Below are 18,659 nucleotides of genomic sequence, written 5' to 3'. Positions count from 1 at the left end.
AGAGCAGCGCATGCGCCGAACGGGTCCCGGGATAATGCGCATGGGAGATGTAGTTCTCGTATTTCAACGCTCACCACCGAGCACCCTGGCCATTGATCGCCTTCCAGGCATCTTCGGAGAAAGATAAGCTCCTCCCTCCGTCCCCCAAAAGAGGCTCCCTGAGACCAGGAGAGAAAAATCAGGGAGAGACAGAAGGGCTAAAATCTTCCCCCTGCTCCTCCCACTCTCCCACCTTCTAAGCAAAGATGACAAGTCACAGATCCCCCTGTTCCAAACTTTAATCAGCCAAACATCTTGCGCAGCCCCTGAGCCAGCCCCGCCTCCTGCTTCTTCTCCAGACGTACCACCCTCTCTAACGCCTCCTGGGCAGCCCGGTTTTTGCGATCCATGCTCAGCACCTTCTTGAGGTCAGCAGCTGCTTTGTCCAGGTTCCCAAGGGCCGCCTGTGCAACCCCCCTGCGGTACAGAGCCTTCACGTGGCCAGGCTCCCGTTCCAGGACCCGGTCACAGCTCTGCACCGCCAACTGGGGCTGCCCCAGCAGCAACTGACAGGCAGCCAGATTGGCGTGCAGCACTGTCCGTTCTGGGGGACCAGGTGGGGGCAGGGTCAGCAGCAGCCGGAGGGCCCGTCCGTAACACCTGGCGGCCCCCTGAGGGTTCCCAGCTCGGAAGAGTTGCGTACCCCTGTCTCGTTCTTCCCTGGCCCAGGCCTCCTTCTCGCTGGCCGCCAGCTCCCAGGAGTCCCGGCCGGCAGTGAAGGAGGCCAGCGTGAGCCCCACAGGAGGTCCACAGTGTCCAGGGAGCTGCAGCTCCACCTGCTCGCCCTGACACATGGACTCCAAGCATTTCTCCACAAGCTCCCCCCATGTCTCCTCCCTCCAGGCCCCCACACCAATGGTCAGCTCCGTCCAGCCCTCAGGAGGCCCGGACCCAAAAGGAAACCCAGAAGCCAGCACCCGGCAGCGGGAGCCTAGCTTAGGTTTGTCCAAGCCACGGCCCCGGGTGATGATCTTCTTGACAAAGCTCCCGTCCGGGCAGGACCAGAGGTTAGAAGCTGGGAGCCCTGGCACCTCGCCGGCTGATCCCTGAGATGGAGCAGCGCCTCCTTCGTGTCCAGGCCCCTGTGGACTCTGCGGCATGAGGTCGGGTGGGTCTGGGCACAGTCCCAGCTGAGGCTCTAGGGGCTGTGGCCTCATCTCCCCGGGTTTCTGTTTCCACGGTGGCTGCAGTGGAGAAGTGCCTCTTTCTCCCGCCTGGCTGACTGGTGGCACCTCCATGTGGCCGCCTGGTCACTCCCACCTTGCACAGTTCGAGTCACAGTTCGACGGGGACGGACGCTGCAGGTTCAAGTTAGCACCTGAAAAGAAAACTGAAACAGTGCTAACTGCAGGGTTCTGATCCTAATGCCGGTTCACCCTTTCCCATCCCGCTGAGGCCGAGACCCCTTGTCCTGCAAGTTTCTCGATTTTGATTCTCCTCCAAAATTCTGTCCTGCTCGAGACCCCGTTTCCCTGCTCCCCACGCCCCCAGACCTAGCTTCGAACTACAAATTCCACAGTTCCCTGCGGTTCGGAGCGCCGCCCCCGCTGCGGATGCCCCATTGGATCTAAAGGCGCCCAGGCGGTTACAGCGCTGAGCCCGGGGGGCGAGAAGGTGGCCATTGGGGATCACCTCTCCTCCCGACTCCGCTCTGCTTCCGAAGCCAGGCGCTTGGCGCGGGCTGTCCGCCGAATCTCGCGCGGGAGGAGGTGGGAGCAGAGAGGCCGGTGAAGGACGGGAGACTGACAGCGCCTGGAGTCTGCGGGGCTCCGAAGGGGTCAAGTTGCAGACCGCCTCGGAGGAGGTAGCGGCTGGGCAGCACGCCCATTGGGCGTGACATCATTTCCTCCGCAACCGCCAAGCACCAGACCTTAGCAACCGAACTAGGCCGAAGCAGCAGAACGGGACTGAATCAACCCAAAAAGCAGTGTGGACCGAGTTCCCGACGGCGGAGCTGGGGGTGAATAAGGAGATACAGCAGAGAGGGACCCAGGGAGGAGGCAATTTGGTTTCCTTTTTTGGCGACCGCAGGCCCTCCTGAGTGTTCCTCCTCTAATCGGAGATGCCGACCACAGCCTACCCTTGCGCGCCGCTTTGCGCATTCAGTGTCCCGGGTGCCCAGGATAGATCCTCAGGCTTCTCTCCACCCCGCTCTATTCCCTGGAGGAAACCACCTGCGGCTTCTCCTGAATCCCCACCCCTTTGTTAAGCAACCTGAGTACTGTTGAAGGTGAACGCGCCCCTGCACATCCACCCAAGAGGTTACTGACCCGTGGCTTCTGATTTAGGAAGTCTGAGCGGGGTCTGTGATTCTTGCACTTGAACGAGGAAGATGCGGGAGCTGTTCTTCCAGGAACCACGTCCCGAATGCAAACATTCCAGAATCAGATCCTCCCGTTCTCTTGACTCCTGGCTTTGTGCCCCTGCGGTGTGCCCTAATTTTCGAAGACACAGCTGGTAAAACCTGTTCCACTGAGTGCAGGAGTGAGAAACTGGGCCTCCTCTCAGAAGGTGTAGGTCCCTTTTGTGATTCAGCCTTGCTTGTCCAGAGACCTGCAAAGGCAGGGCCACCTGCTCCTAGTGCCTCTGTTTCCACCTCTGCAGCTTGTTCACTAATACCCAACTCTACGGTAGACGACCAGGACCAGGCTGGGGCCGCCAGGAGGGGGAGCAGTCGCATCACTGGCTTCAGGCTTGAGTCAAACAGCTCTGCTGCGAGTTTAATGCGGTGGGTCAGGACCCCTTTGGGTCGACTACATGACCACACTGTACTAGGTCCCTATCATGTAGACAGGACCTAGCCTCTTGTGTGTCTCCTTTAGCCCCAAGTGTCCTTGCATGTTCTTTATCAAAAGAAATTCACTGACATGAAAAAGTTTTTAAAACTAGTCCTACAATGCTCTGGACATCCTAAGCCATTTGCTTCTCCGATAGAGAAAGCTTTCATGGCTAGTATTGTCCAAAAATGTTTGTTAAGAAAAAGTACATGTTGAGGTAGGGAAATTCCAGGTCTGGGGCAGAAGATAACCACCCCCCACCCTCACCACTGGCTGAAATCTACCTGGCCACCATGAGTTCCCTAAAGAGCACAGCATCGCTGACCAAACAAAGGCAGATCAGGAGATAGCTGGCCAACCAGCAACTTAAACACGAGCTGCTCATGCACTGCTCAGCCCCAGTTCCAGTCTATAAGCACCTTTACCTTAATCCTAGGAGAACCTGAGAATTAAGCAATAACTGCTGGCTCCTTGTTCTACACTGTACAGTAAATATCTATTTACTTCCATCACCCCCAAGCCAGTGATCATCTTCCTGTGCCTTAAATAACACCTCCAGCTAGCCTGCGATGTTGTTTGGCAATAGAAGTGCTTGGGTTCTCCCAGCTTGGAATCCACCTTCCTGCTAACAACACCCTGGGGATGACAAGTGAACCTGTGTGGGGTCCAGGGTTGAGTGCAGACTTCTGGCTCTGCTCTGGTCCCAGCCCTGGCTCTTGGCAGGCCTTTGGAAATTGAAACAGTGTTTGATAGTTCTCTGCCTGTCATCTTCTGTTTAAATATATATATATTTTTATGTATATATATATATATATTAAAAAACAGAAACATTGCTAATTTGTATTTATATAATATGTACCTTAATGAAGAGGGGCATTGGACTTCTTTCCACTAAAGGAAGTACTGCTTTGCTACAAATCAGTCCTTTTACAGTGCTTCATTATTGCTTCCTATGTATATGTTTTGGTTCTAACAGATTCCAAAAGGCGGGGCAAGGTGGGGGAGGGAGAGGTTGTCCCTATTTCTTTTGTGTTCTCTTCATTCTCTCAACAAATATTTCTTTCTTTCTTTTCTTCTTTCTTTCTTTCTTTCCTTCTTTGTTTCTTTCTTTTTTAATTATTGTGAAGTCAGATATTCAGAGAGGAGAGACAGAGAGGAAGATCTTCCATCCGAAGATTCACTCCCCAAGTGACCGCAACGGCCGGTGCTGTGCTGATCTGAAGCCAGGAACCAGGAACTTCCTCCAGGTCTCCCACATGGGAGAAGGGTTCCAAGTTTGGGCCGTCCTCGACTGCTTTCCCAGGCCACAAGCAGGGAGCTGAATGGGAACTGAAGTTGCTGGGATTCGAACCAGTGCCCATGTAGGGTCCCGGTGCATTCAAGGCGAGGACTTTGCTGCTAGGCCATTATGCCGGGCCCAACAAATATTTCTTGAGCATTTGGGATAAGCCAGGCAGCATGCTGTAAGAATCAGGGATATATGGTTCAGAAATACACATCCTCATGGAACATAATCATCAAGAATAGAAATGTCTTTATTTTAAATGACACATCTAGATGCAAACACAAATTTTAAATCTTTTAAAAGAGGACTCAGAGGTCTCCAGAAAAGACCACCAGGGACCTGAAGATTCACCAGGTGTCGTCTTGAGAAACAGAATAGGAAGGGGTGACCAGGATGTGAATGAAGATAGAACAGGAGAGAATGCTGCGTGAATGTTGAGGGGTACACTCTGTTCTCTCCCAGCTGTCTGCTGCTGGAGTCTCATTCTGTCATTGCTGCACACTTTACAGGTAGTTGTCAGGAACTCAGGATGAAGGAGAGAAACAGCTGTGAGGTTTATGCTTCTGCCCCATCCCATCAGATGGAAGATCTTTCTGTCTCTCCTTTCTGTAAATCTGCCTCTCCAATAAAAATAAGTAAATCTTTAAAAAAAAATCTGGGCCCCAGTACGATAGTGTAATGCTTAAAGTCCTCGCCTTGCATGCACTAGGATTCCATATGGGCGCCGGTTCTAATCGTGGTGGCCCTGCTTCCCATCCGGCTCCCTGCTTGTGGCCTGGGAAGGCAGTCGAGGACTGCCCAAAGCCTTGGGACTCTGCACCCACATGGGAGACCGGAAGAGCTCTGGCTCCTGGCTTTGGATTGGCTTAGCTCCAGCCATTGCGGTCACTTGGGGAGTGAATCAACGGACGAAAGATATTCTTTTCTGTCTCTCCACTCTATATATCTGCCTTTACTATTAAAAATAAAATTTAAAAAAAGTCTAACCTTGTAGGCAGTAGCCAAGGAGTGACTCAGGGACTGGTGCAGGCTAGTTGCTGAGCTGGTAGATGGTCCATCCTCTGCACACACACAGGAGATGATACTTTCCCTCAAAATCATAATTATTAAAAAAAAAAACTTTGTTCATTTTTAATTTTTTTATTTGAAAAGCAGAGAGAGAAATAGAGAGAGATCTTCCATTCACTGGTTCACTTCCCAAATGCCTGCAACAACCAAGCCTGTGCCAGGCCAAAGCCAGAACTCATCTACATCTCCTGCAAGGATGGTAGGGACCCAAGAACTTGAGCCAACAACACCTGCCTTCCCAGAGTGAGAACTGGCAGTTGGCTGGGTCAGAAGCAGAGCTGGGATTCAGACCAGGCACTCTCACATGGGATGCAGGCATCCTAAGCACCATATTAACCACCTGTCTCTATTAGTTTCTAATCTTTAACTTTTAAATTGTTCACTGCCTCTCAGCATTGCACTTGGTGCACAGAGCCAATAGTCACATGTGTAGACTACTGACTGATGGCAAATAGCCAAAGTTTATTAGTGCCATCAGGCTTTTATAGACTGAGGATCACATAGAATAAGAGGTGGAGGAACTTACATATCAACAACAGGGAATTGATTTGAGATTATGGGAGTTCCCATAAGCCTATCTATGGAACTGAGCAATTGTTTCCACACCCTTGCCTGCAAGTATCTTTCTTTATTTTGTATATCCAATCAATTGTCCTACAGATTCCCCTTCTCTGTTTTGTGAACTAGGATTGAGGGAACAAGTTAGGGAGAATGCGCTCTTAGAAGGGCAACAAATGGGAAGAAACAGGATTTTATATTTTACAAAGGCAACTTCACCAGGGACCCAAGCCCCTAACTGCCTATTATCCAGTCTGACTTCTCACATTCCTTCCCCTAGAAGAATGGACCCTAGCTGCTGTTAAGGACGGGGGTGACAATTGCTCTGGCTGCTGTAAGCCTAGAAGGGGTGTAGAGGGGCAACAGCAGCAGGGGATTCTTAAGGGGGTAGATCTGGGGGTCCCTGGTAGATGATAAGTACTGAAGTACTGCTTGAAGCGCCAAGGTCTCTCTTTGTTGAAGACCCTAAGGGTCTCAGGTAGACTTTCAGCTTGTCCAGAACCAAAAGGAATGTTCAAGTTCTCCCATTCTTTGAGGAGGTTCTGCTGGGAATTCCATGTTCTCCAGGGGTAGGATAGTATTTGAGACAGCTGTTGTACTTTTGAGGCCAGATGAGCCATTCAGAGGCTCCATCAGGAAATTCTAAGACAAGACCATAACCTTTGTCTTAAGCACTGTAATATGGGGTGTAGGCATCCTAAGCATCATTTTAACTAACGAGCCAAGCTCCTGTCTCTTTTAGATTTAATCTTTAAAAGTAATTTTTTAAATGAATTTTTGAGAAGTGAAGAGAAAACAGAGAGAAGAAGTAGCTCCTATCTATTGACTCACCCTAAATGCCCACTGTGGTAAGAACAGGGCCAGGCTGAAACTGGGAGCTGGGAACCCAGGATGTGCATTGAGAGGAAGCTAGTTAAAAGCCAGGACCACGACTCAAACCGAGACACTGAACTAAGGAGCACAATTATTCTTTTCTTTTTCTTTGTTTGTTTTTAAGATTTATTTAGGGCCCAATGTGATGGATCAGTAGGTAAATACTCATCTTGCAAGCGCTTAAATCCTTCATGGGCACCAGTTTGTGTCCTTGCCGCTCCATTTCCCATCCAGCTCCCTGCTTGTGACATGGGAAAGCAGTAGAGAGAGAATGGCTCAGAACTTTGGGACCCTGCACCCACATGGGAGACCTAGAGGAAGTTCCTGGATCCTGGATTTAGACTGGCCCAGCTCTGGCTGTTGCAGCCACTTGGGGAGTGAATCAGTGGACAGAAGATCTTTCTGTATCTCTTTCTCTCTGTATAATCTGCCTTTCTAATAAAAAATGAATAAATAGAAAGGAAGAAAAACAATTTATTTACTCATTGAAACGCAGAGTGATTGGGCATGGATTGGGGGCAGATGTGGGAGACACAGAGAAGTAGATCCATCTACTAGCTGTGCCAGGCTGAAGCCAGGAGCCCACTTGGGTGCAGGTGCCCAAGTACTTGAGCCATCTTCCCCTGGTTTCACAGGTGCATTAGCAGGGTGCTGAATCTAAACAGGAGTCAAAGTTCAAACTGGTTCTTTGACACAGAATGCCCAAGAGTCCACTGAGACGCAAAACTGGCCCCTCCATGGACAACTTAACTGGCCTTCACTGCTAGGTTAAATGCCTACCCCACATTCTTATCTGCTCACTAATCCTTCCTGAAAATTTGGAATTCATCAATAAAATCTGAAGACAAATGCAAAGGGCCCCTGTTTGGGGGCCCAAGGAAAAGTCTAACAAGGAAAAGTCATTCGTATTAGCAAATGCTACAGATGCAAGGGAAATTGTGGGTGGCAAGGGAGTTGAGCTAAAAAGCCTTCTTGGAGGAATTCAGAGATGCACATTGGAAATGGCCATGATTTTGACGTGTCAAGATGAAAACAGTTTATATTGCAGGCTGCTTTGGAAAACCTGGTGTACAAATGCAGAAGGGCCCAAGGAACACCTACCTCCTCTGTCAGCCATGAGAAGTTGGGTCCCTGCACCCGAGTCAGTAGTATGGGGTTGTGTTCTTAAGCTGGATAAAGGTGACTCACAGCTAATTTAGGTGTACCTGGATTTTTTCAAGAAATATGCTAGGCACAGATAAGAGACACTAAAGGATCCAGGCTGAGCCCAGCAGATTATCTTAATGACTTTGTTTATTCCATGAGGTTGGGTTGCCTGGAGGGCAAGGTAATGGTTACTACCAAGATGGCTGCAGTCATGTCAAGCTGACTCCAAATGAAGGTAGAGGAAGCAGCACAAGGCAGGCAAGATTAGGGGGGGGAATCCACTTTACACCCAGGATTATTCAGCTCCTACTTGTCAATCTCAGCTCTCCCAAGCTATTCCGATCCCAGTTCATGCTGTCCTGTCCCCAGGCATTGCTCCCGCTGGAAGTTTTTATACTCTCACACCCCCCTGCATTCCACACTTGCCATATGGACCATATGCTGCACTTAGTCTCTGCCATTTGTCATCAGCATGAGAGACAACAATTCTAGCTTTCCGAAGGCTAAATAAATTTTCCCTTCTGTTTAGTTTTGGTGGTTTCTGTGGTTTTGAGTTCTGGGATTTCTATCAAAATTGTTCCTCCCACCTCTACTCCCAAAGCCTGTGCTTTCTTTATAGGCAGGGTTTTTGGGCAAGATGAGGAAGGGAAAGGCAGGCTGTGTGCAGCAAAGTGTGTCGTAGTGAGAACCACTTCCAAGCCCTGGTTGTGGACATAGCCAAGATACCAGCACGTTCTAAGGGTCTAAGGGTCTCATTCACTCAACAAGTCTTTTTTTTTTTTTTTAAGATTTATTTGTTTCTTGGGGCCCAGCGGCGTGGCCTGGCGGCCAAAGTTCTCGCCTTGAACGCTGGAATCCCATATGGGCGCCGGTTCTGGTCCCAAGGCTCCATTTCCCATCCAGCTCCCTGCTTGTGGCCTGGAAAGGCAGTCGAGGACGGCCCAAAGATTTGGGACCCTGCACCCACGTGGGAGACCCGGAAGAGGTTCCTGGTTCCCGGCTTCGGATTGGCGCAGCACCAGCCGTTGCAGCTGCTTGGGGAGTGAATCATCGGACAGAAGATCTTCCTCTCTGTCTCTCCTCCTCTCTGTATATCTGACTTTGTAATAAAAATAAATAAATCTTAAAAAAAAAAAAAGATTTATTTGTTTTACTTGAAAGGTAGAGAGAGGAGTAAGACAGATCCTCCATTCACTGGTTCATTTCTTAAATGGCTGCAACATTCAGGACTGGTACAGACTGAAGCCAGGAACCTGGAACTCCATCTGGGTCTCCTACATGGGAAACAGAGGTCCAGGCACTTGAGCCATCTTGTGCTGCTTTTCCAAGGTACATTAACAGAGAGCTGGATCAAAAGTGGAGCAGCTGGGACTTAAACTGGAGCTCTGATATGGGTTGCCAGTGTCACAGGTAGTGGTATAATGATTGAACCACTAGCTCCCATCCTCAGTTCCAAGGACCCCAAACATCTCTAGGTGTTGCCAAATGTTTCTGGGGATGGGCTTAGATGACCGCCCACTCTTGAAAAATACTAGTTATGATGTCTGCCCAGGTGGGCATTTGGCACAGTTGTGAAGATCCCTTTGGGACACTCACATCCTTCATGGAACTACCTGGGCTTCAGTCCTAGCTCTGACCCTGGTTTCAGCTTCCTGATGATCCTGGGAAGTAACAGGTGGTGGACTCCATATGTGGGTCCCTGCCTCTACGTGGGAAAGGTTAGTTGAGTTCCCAGCTCAGAGAGCTGTGTTAAAGGAGTTTCAAATTTAAAGTAAATGAATTATTTTATACATGTAAAATTATAACATATATGAATATATACATGTGTGCTTCAAATTATAATTAAATGAACATTATGTCGTTTAAGAAGTAAAACAGGATAAAAATTAGTATGTATATATAGAGAGAGAGAGAAAGAGAAAACAAACAAAAAAGAAGTAAAAGAGATCAGACGTTTGACACGATGGTTAAGACACTGCTTGAGACACCCACATAGCATATGCCAGTGCCCAGCTTGGAGTCTGCATCAGCTCCAACTTCCTTAATATACACAGCAGGTGTGAGTCAAGTGTTTGGGTCTCTGCTGCTCACATTTGACCCAGAAAGCTCCGGGTTCCTGGCTTTGACTTGATCCTGTATGAGTCTTGTGGACATCTGGGAGAGTGAATTAGGTGGACAATCTGCACCTGTCTCTCCCTGTCAAATAAATAAATATAAGTACTTTTTTAAAAAAAATGATGTTTTTTTAATTGGAAATACAGATTTGCAGAGAGAAGGAGGGACAGAGAAAGATCTTCCACCCTCTGATTCACTCCTCAGTGGCCACAGCTGAGCTGATCTGAAGCCAAGGAGCTTCTCCAGGGTCTCCCACACGAATGTGAGATCTCAAGACTTTGGACCATCCTCCACTGCCTTCCCAAGCCTCAAGCAGGGAGCAGTGAAGCAGCTGGGACATGAACTGGCACCCATATGGGATGCCAGCACTTCAAGGTAGCCAATAGAGTCACCATACCAACCCCATATAAATCTAAACACATTTTCTTTTCAAGTAAAAGTTGCCCAATATTGTTGAAGCTTCCTGTATGTCCCTCTCCATTCCATTCAGGATTTCCTTTTTCTAAGCAATATGCACTACTCTGAATGTTGTACTTTTACTGTACAAGTAAATGGTAATTTATGTTTTATTAACTTTTCAAAGACACAGTGTGTTGTGATAGTGTATTTGTGTGCTACTGAAATATTTCCATAGGGAGGGAAAAATCAGTTGTGTCTCTCCCATATAATTAGGAAATTCAGGATTCACACCTCTGAGCTGATCCTAGGGTACCAATGAGGTGGAGGTTGGGGGCAGATCGCCTGTCTACACAGAGATGCATGTAGGCTGGTGGATTTGTGCTGAGACCACAAGGAAGTTCTCTTCTGAAAGTTTCTGCTTCATCACTGAAATAGGGAGAAAGGTGGTCATCTTGTAAATTTGTGGTCTCTTTTGGGTATGGTGAGCTGGGTAGGAAAATGTGGGTTGGCAGGCTGCTCAAAGGACCCACAGGAAGTGAGACCAGCTGCTATGACTGTGTGTTTCTCCCCATACTTGCTCAGCCTCCAGGGTGAGTAAGGATCAGGCAGGGTAGGCTTAACCAGGAATGAGAAGTGCAGATACCAGAACCCAAATCCAGTAATGAGGAGGGCGGGAGACAGGGGTGGAGGTCAGTGAAGGAACAAACCACAACGAAAAGTGACAGAGTCAGGGGTGGGAGATCCAGATGGAGGCTAAGGAAGACTGGGGATGTGGGAATATGGCAGGGGTGCCAGTCACTGGTGGAGACCAAGCTGAAAGTCTGACATAGTAGGGAGAAAAGGATTGGGAAGCAAGGAAAAAGAGATTATTGGAGGCAAGGCCTGAAACTGGGCTGGTCATGGCATGTTCTGTGTGGGTGTTGAAAGCATGAGAGATAACAAAGGGACAGAAGTTGAAACAGAATGTCAATGGCCCATAACTGACTCATAGGTGAATAGAGCACCCAGGTGCAGGTTACAGGGGCCCAGATCTCCTTTGTGTAGTCCCTAGCACTGTAGGTGCAAGCGCCATGGGCACTGCATGCAGAGGGAGAAGAGGGGAGGCGGGAAAGGAGGGAAGGCAGAGTGGGGAGAGAATGGAATCTGAAGACTGTTCCCTCCTTTGGGAGGAGGCTGCTTGAGGAGAAGTCTTTTGTCCTGGTGTCAAATTCCTTTCTGTTCCATTGAATTCGAAGATGGGTGGAAATTTTCAGTTGATGAGGGCCTGAGAACCGAAAATGAGCCAGATTTGAGGTGGGAAGAAATGGGGGAAGTGCAGACAAAGCCAATGACAGTTGGCTGTGTGTAGATGCGTTTCTCCTCAAGTCATTTGCCCTGGATGAAACCATGTTTTGGTTTTGTCCCTCGCCCTAGAAAAGTCCACCAAGCCTATAGTTCCCTTGCGATGTGTGGGTCCCACAGCCAGCCAGAGGTTCTGATTTAATTGGCCTGGGATGTGATCTGGGCTTTGGGATTTTTAAATGTTCCCCAGACTATTCTAATTCATAGCCAGTAGTAAGAACTGTGGCTCTAAGGAACACCTGGGTCTCTGTGGAGGAACCCGCTGCCCTGATCCAACCCAGAGAACAGAGCAAGACCTTCCTGCTGGAGTGAGGAGTCCACTGATCAGGCTCTTGAAGGCCCCATGAGACTTCACCACAGCAGCAGATAAGGAGGGTAGGCATTGTAAGAAGTGTGTTTTAGGGGCCGGCACCACTTAGCTCTGCAGGAGTGGAGGTGAGGCTCTGTTTCTGGAACATAGAGGCTTTTAGGACATTTAGCTCCCTGCTTGTGGCCTCAGAAAGCAGTCAAGGACAATCCAAAGCCTTAGGACCTTGCACCTGCATGGGAGACACGGAAGAAACTCCTGGCTCCTGGCTTCAGATTGGCTCAGCTCCAGCCGTTGCAGGCACTTGGGGAGTGAACCAGCAGATGGAAGATTTTTCTCTCTGTATCTCCTTCTCTTTGTATATCTTCTACCTTTCCAATAAAAATAAATAAATCTTTTTTTAAAAATATGGAACGCTTCACGAATTTGCGTGTCATCCTTGCGCAGGGGCCATGTTAATCTTCTCTGTATAGTTCCAATTTTAGTATATGTGCTGCCGAAGCGAGCACAAAATAAATAAATCTTAAAAACAAAGAAAGATTTAGTTTCTTGGGGCCAGCACTACAGCTTAGTAGGTTAATCTCCTGCCTGTGGTACTGGCAATCCCCTATGGGTGCCAGTTCCAGTCCTGGTTGCCTCACTTTTAATTCAGCTCCCTGTTAATGGCCTGGGAAAGCAGTAGAGGATGACACAAAATCTAGGGACCCATTCTGCACAGGGAGAGAGGCCTGGAAGAAGTTCCTGGCTCACAGCTTTGGACTGACCCCGCTCCTGCTGCAGCAGCCATCTGGGGGAATGAATTAGTGAATGGAAGATCTCTTTCTCTCTCTTTAACATATTTCAAGTAAAAATGAATAAATCTTTCAAAAAAAAGTTCACAGGAAGTGGGATTAAAAGATAAATTTAAACAAAACCAAGGAGGTGTTTGTTTTAGGGAGGATGATCCAGCAGCTGTGTTGAGGGAGGCTTGGAGCAGGAAGAGGGTGGTAGTTGGCAGACCTGTTGGGAGGCTGTTGCAATACCCTAGATGAGGTCTTTTTCTGGCATGGGTTGGGGAAAACCCGTGGTCTGCAAGGTGATGTGGTTGTAGAATTTGCCTGCATGGGTTGGGGAAAACCTGTGGTCTGCAAGGTGATGTGGTTGTAGAATTTACCTGCTTTGACAGCACTCCAGAAGTAAGACAGGCATGAGACAGAGGTGGCATGGAGTTTCCAGATTAGGATGGGTGACAGGAAAGTGGAGATAAGGAGCCAGGGAATCAGATTTCCATGTATTCAGTTTGGACATGCCGAGCTTGGAGGGTTGGCACCATACTCCATGTGGCTGTATTCTGCAGGACCTGGAAGAATGTCTGGATGCGAAACATAGGTCAGGGCCCGGCTCGATGGTTCAGTGGCTAAATTCTCACCTTTCAAATGCCAGGATCCCATATGTACACCAGCTCATGTCCTGGCTGCTCCACTTCCCATCCAGCTCCCTGCTTGTGGCCTGGGAAAGCAGCAGAGGACGACCCAAAGCCTTGGGACCCTGCACCCGTGCGGGAGACCCAGAAGAAGTTCCTTGCTCCTGGCTTTGGATCAGTTCAGTTCTGGCCATTGTGGTCACGTAGGGAGTAAACCAGTGGGTGGAGGACCTTTCTCTCCATCTTTTCTTCTCTCTCTAAATCTGCTTTTCCAATAAAAATAAATTTAAAAAAAAAAGTAGGTCGAAGAAGCATTTGGTTAGGGGTAATGGCTGGGTCAAGTGGTTGATCTTTGCAAGACAAAGAGAGAAAAAGTGCAGAGATAGATACTCTGGGGGAAGGAAGAGACAAAGCAAGGGGGAGCAGAGGAGGGGTAGTGGTGGGGTCGTATGTGGAGAGGAGGGGCATAGGGGGAGGAGAACCCAGCAGTGTGGGGGTGCAGTGTCAAGGGACAAGCATGAAAGGATTCAGACAGAGTATTGTGAAATGCCATTGACCTTGGCTCTGAGTAACTTCTAGTACTGGGTGCATTGAGAGCGACTTCAGAAGAGGCATATTTCAAGGACTCAAGAAGCAGGGGGTGTGAAAGAGTTACACTTTCCTGCTGGCTACACTCCCCAAAGAAAACAATGTGAGGAGGTTCAGGGGTGAGAAAGTACAAGCTACAGATGCAAAAAGAATTTGTTTTGTAAAGATTATTAAAATAAAATAAAATAATTACCCCCCAAAAGAAATGGGGATGGAAAAATTTTCTTTCTCAGAAATATGGTGTGGGAGGTTCAAAGGAGAACCCGCAGTGCCCACACCCTGCCCCTGCTGCTCAGGCGCTTCCGTCAGAGCCAGGCTTCTCTCCTGAAAGGGAAGCTGCTGGAGGCCCTGGACAGCACACTTGCTTCCTGGGCAGCTCTCCCCAGGATCCTGCACAGCATCTGAACTAGGTGTGAATGCAGAACTCAGGCAAGAACACAACCAGACCCCAAGCCAAGCCCGTGGCGATGCCACCCTGAGAAGCCTCTGGGTTCACCGTGGGGTAGCAGAGTGCTACTGGCTCTGGGCAACAGGAGAAGCTAATGTCCTCCCTGGGGCTGTCTGCCCAGTCTTCAGACCCTGGCAGTGCACCACCCCCTAAGCCAGGCCACCTGCCAGCCCAGGGTCAGGAACAGCTACCAGAGCCTGGCATTCCTGTCCCACAATTTCTCCACACAGGCCTGCTTCTTCTTTCCTTACATTTCTTGGAGCGCCCCTCTCCAAAGCCCTAGGGAGAGGGAAAGTGGCAAGGCTCCGCTGAGAATGCACCCCCAAGATCTTCCCTGGTGGGCTCCCTCCCCCGGAGTGGTCGCCTGGGACCTTGTCTTCTCCCACTCCCCACTTTTCTCTCTCTCAGGTTTTCTCCAAGGGACGTGCCCAAAGGACAGGCTGGAGTGGGAGGCGCGGGCTTTGGAACTGCGGGTGATGAATCCACTGGGTCTCTTTAATATCATTGTTCAGAGCTGCACACACAGACGCACGCACAGACAGATCAAAACAAGGCGGGTCCGCCGAGGCGAGCGGGGAGCGGGCCGGCTCCTGGGTTCCCTCCGGCCCGCTGCCGAGGGCTCGGCCGCACGGAATGGGTGGGAGGGACTATTTACAGCGACCAGAGCGCATTTCTTAACCCAGGGCGAAGGGTCTGCAACCAGAAACCTCTCAAATCCCATTCAAAAATAAGAGAGGGTCTGGGAAACGCAAGAGAAAAGGGGGCAGAAAACGGCGGAGGATGGACAAAACCGTCCTAGCCAAATAGGGGTGAGCGTGGGGGCGTGGCTAGCCCGGGGCTCGATCCTGGCGCCGGGAGAAGGGGACCAGTCCGTGCCAGTCCGGGCGAGGCCTGCAGCTGCAGACCCAGTGGCCGGACAGGCGAGGAGAGGGCGGAGCCTGCCGGCCTGGAGGCGGGGTTTCGTCAGGGCTGGGGCGGAGCCTACGGAGTCGGGGCTTCGGGGGCCGGGCGCCTGACTGCTGAGCACCGGGCCAGCGAGCTCGGTGGTCGGGGTGGGGGGCCTGGAGCGACCTGGGGCCCGACGTGTGGGGGTGCTCCGGGGAAGCGGCGTCCCTGGGGGTGTGGGCCTTGCAGAGGTTCCTGAGGAACTGGCTTCGGAGCGTGCTCGCCCGGCTGGAGGTCCCGTGGAGGCGGAGTTTAGGATGCACTTCAGCACGGCGGCCCCCGAGGCGCGTGTGCAGGACGTCCCCCGGGTCCGCGGCCGGACTGCGGCAGACGCCTGGGAGGTCGAGGGACGCAGAGTGGGGCCCGGCGGGGTGCGAGTCTAAGGATCCCAATAGTTCTCGTGGTGCTGCGCGGCGATGATGATGACTACGGTCAGGATGGTACACAGCACCATGGCCGCGATGCCCACAGCTAGGGAGATGAAGGAGAAATTCCGGGCCTCGCGCGAAGCGATCTCGGCAGACACCATGTCTCCGCGGGCGAGGGCCGTGCGCACCTAGGGGGACGGGGAGAGGGTGGAGGGGTGAGGGGAGGCGCTTCCCTCACTGCTGTGCTGCTGTAGCCGAGCCCCGGGGCGCCCAGCACTCCCGGGGGCTGCGGCCAACCCGGCTCGCCGCCCCTCCCACCTGCACGGCCTTGAAGATGGCGATGATGCCGGTGGGCCAGAAGCAGCAGATGGTGGTCAGCACCGCGATGGGCATGTAGTCGTGGGGCGGGCGCCTCGGCTCCAGGAGGGCCAGGCCTGGGCCCTGGGGCGGCGGGGGTAGGGTGGAGGTCACTCCGGTTCCTCCTGGGGTCCCGCCTGTGTAGGGCTGTTGGCAGAAGGGGGGGAGGAAAATGTCACTGCGACACCCCCACACCCCAGACCCCGCTGCGGGTTCCAAAAGTCCCAGTGTTACTCAAAGAAGCGGACCACCTACCGCTACCTACTCAGGACATCTAGAAATTTCCCACCTCCCCCCCTCTCGGCCCTGAATCGCACCCTCCAAGTTCTGGCCTCACCAGCAGTATTCGGGCCTCTTCAGAGTTTGCATACTCCTGCCAGATCTCTGGACGCTGCCCAGCGCAGTCTGGACGCTTCCTCTGCACTGACCCCCAATCCCCCACCAGGCCCCCTCAAATTCGGGCCCTCTAGGCTCCCTTCCCCCTCTTCGGCCTGACTTACAACCCCAACAGATCCCTGACTCCTCTCCTCTCGGTTTTCTCTGGGATGGGTCTCGCACCGCCACCTGCTTCTTCATCCCCTCAGCCCCCCGTGCGTCCCCCATTCCCAGTCCCATTCTACCCACCCCTCTCCTCCCAGGTCCTCCCTCACCTCCCGTCCCCCCGAACTCACCGTACCCACCGGGTAGACCGGCACATAAGCAGTGCATGGCTGCAGCTGCAGCGGGTAGCCGGGTGCCACGTAGCCCCCCAGAGGCAACGTGCCCACCGTCCCCGCGTGCGTGGGCACCACGAAGCCCGGGGCCTGGGTGGTCTGGGCGGGCGGCGGCGGTGGGGGGGCGGCGGCGGCCGGCGGCGGCGGGGGAAGCGGACCCTCGAAGCGAGTCTCCTGCAGATAAGGGTCGGGTGGCATGCGGGGCAAGGTAGCACATCCTGGCGGGGGCGCCCCGGCGGCCGGGCCGGGCGGGGCGTGGTGGGGGGGCCGTGGCAGCGTGGCCGAGGACGAGGGACCGCGCTGAGCCGCGGCCGAAGAGGAGGCCAGGCCGCCGGCTCCTAAACGCGGGAGGGTGGCGGTGCCAGATTGGTGGTAGTGGTGGTGGTGATGATGGTGCGAGGAGGGGGTTGCCTGTGGGGGAGGGGCGGGGGCCTCGGCTGGGGGCTGGGGGGCATTGTAGGGCGGCGGGGAAGTGTGAGGGACTGAGTCTGGGAGGCCTGGGAATGGGACCAGGGCAGAGACCACAGACATAGCCGGGAGATAGGAAGGAGGCAGGGGAGAGAGAGATGCGGTGAGAAGCCCTGTCTCATTCTGGGGTCACAGAGCGGTTGTATCTAGGCCAGCACCCCCTCCCCCTTGCTGTCAGTCTTGTTTCCAGGTCAGAACTCTTGCTTCTCTTTTGGGTCAATGGCAACACGCTCTCGCACACAGACCCAGCCGGCTGTCCTCGTGCTGTGGGTTCCTTGGGGCTGGCCTATGTGTTCCCACTTATAGACATGGCAACGCGGTAGGTCGTGTTGACATGTGTTCAACAGTTGCATAAACACAAGTGGAACAGCGTGTTCCACAGTGCGGTTCCTGCAGCACTGGGATGCCCTAGGCAATCTGGAAATCTCTGGACCTGTTCTCCGGGCATTTTAGTCCCCCCACCCCCCCAACCAACCCCTTCTGCTCTTGTCTCTCCACATTTCTCCACTGGATGTCTCCCTGTGAGCCGGAGACTGTCCATCTGTCACTCCCAAGGATGCTAGCTAGCCCTGCAGTCCCTGGCGGATGCTCAGCCACCCTGGACCTCCCTCACCCTCTCCACCTGCCCCCCACCCAGGGTATTGGTCATGGGGCTCACGCTGAGACTGGAAAGAGGAAAGGCAGGCAGGGGGAGGGAGAAGAAGCGAGGAGGGGGCCTGGGGGAGTTCAGAGCTGGAGAGCAGAGAACTGGAACAGAAGCACCAGCGGGTGGGGGGGCGGGGCGGGAGGGGGGCAGGTAAGGGAAGGGGTGGGGGAGGAGTAGGTTCAGGAGACCACAGAGCAGGCTGGAGATTTTGTTATTATTATTATTTTACCTGACTTCTCCGATGACATGCCTGTGGTCTCGCTGGGACAGGGTCCCCGCTGCTGGAGTCAGGAACCCCAGCTGGGTTCAGAGTCCGGGTGCCGGATGGCGCAGCCAGCAACAGCGCAGAGATGGAGAGATGAAGACAGCGGCGGGAGGGGGGACTGGGGGGGGCTGAAGGGGGGGGTGAGCTTAAAGGGACCGAGACAAGGGAGGGGAGAGCTTAGATGAGCCCCCACTCCGTCTCCTCCTTCTCTCTCTGCACTTGGGCCACCTCTCTCCTCCTCTCACCCTGGCATTCAAGCCCCCAGTTTAGGCTCCCTTGGAGTTGTCATGGAAACAGGGAGGCAAGACCAGGCGAGGGGGGAGGGACTAAAGGAAGGGAGGAGGGAGAGAGAACTCTCTAGAGTCTTCCCCTCCAAGACTAGCTTTAGGGGTTGTGTTATGGGAGGAAGCAAGCAGGTGCACAGTAGATTCAGTATCCCAGGTCCTCCCTCCAAACCTGGGTCATTCAGGCACGTCTGCTTCCCTCCCTGTAAGGCACCAGCGTCTTCTCCCAAACCCCTGGCCCTAGTTTTCTCCATTTTTAGCAGAGAG

The 18,659-nt window shown here is 52.4% G+C and overlaps 2 protein-coding genes and 1 non-coding gene across 5 annotated transcripts; all 3 read right to left on the bottom strand.

The window, feature by feature from the left end:
• Positions 1–268: 268 nt before the first annotated feature.
• FKBPL (FKBP prolyl isomerase like) lies at positions 269–1,310 on the bottom strand. The gene has a single exon (XM_004598761.2). It carries the CDS (start codon positions 1,275–1,277, stop codon positions 282–284), a length of 996 nt encoding a protein of 331 aa, XP_004598818.2. The 5' UTR covers positions 1,278–1,310; the 3' UTR covers positions 269–281.
• Positions 1,311–12,310: 11,000 nt separating this feature from the next.
• On the bottom strand, positions 12,311–12,417 carry LOC118758350 (U6 spliceosomal RNA). The gene has a single exon (XR_004995648.2). It is a non-coding gene; the product is annotated as a U6 spliceosomal RNA (small nuclear RNA).
• A 3,113-nt stretch (positions 12,418–15,530) lies between these two features.
• On the bottom strand, positions 15,531–18,223 carry PRRT1 (proline rich transmembrane protein 1). Of its 3 annotated transcripts, XM_004598678.2 has the most exons (4): positions 18,073–18,223; positions 16,688–17,226; positions 15,978–16,163; positions 15,531–15,847 (listed from the first exon to the last, which is right to left on the bottom strand). In XM_004598678.2, exons 1-4 carry the CDS (start codon positions 18,089–18,091, stop codon positions 15,671–15,673), a joined length of 921 nt encoding a protein of 306 aa, XP_004598735.2. In that variant the 5' UTR covers positions 18,092–18,223; the 3' UTR covers positions 15,531–15,670. The 3 variants fall into 3 exon arrangements, with proteins under 3 accessions (XP_004598735.2, XP_058521228.1, XP_058521217.1); XM_058665245.1 differs by lacking the exon at positions 18,073–18,223 and having other exon boundaries at positions 16,697–17,960; XM_058665234.1 differs by lacking the exon at positions 18,073–18,223 and having other exon boundaries at positions 16,688–17,959.
• Between the last annotated feature and the right edge of the window lie 436 nt (positions 18,224–18,659).

Source organism: Ochotona princeps, chromosome 1 (assembly GCF_030435755.1).
Source record: "Ochotona princeps isolate mOchPri1 chromosome 1, mOchPri1.hap1, whole genome shotgun sequence".
In the NCBI taxonomy this organism is placed as follows: Eukaryota; Metazoa; Chordata; class Mammalia; order Lagomorpha; family Ochotonidae; genus Ochotona; species Ochotona princeps.
Note: the sequence above shows the minus strand (reverse complement) of the source record. Positions and strands in the feature narration are given on the sequence as shown.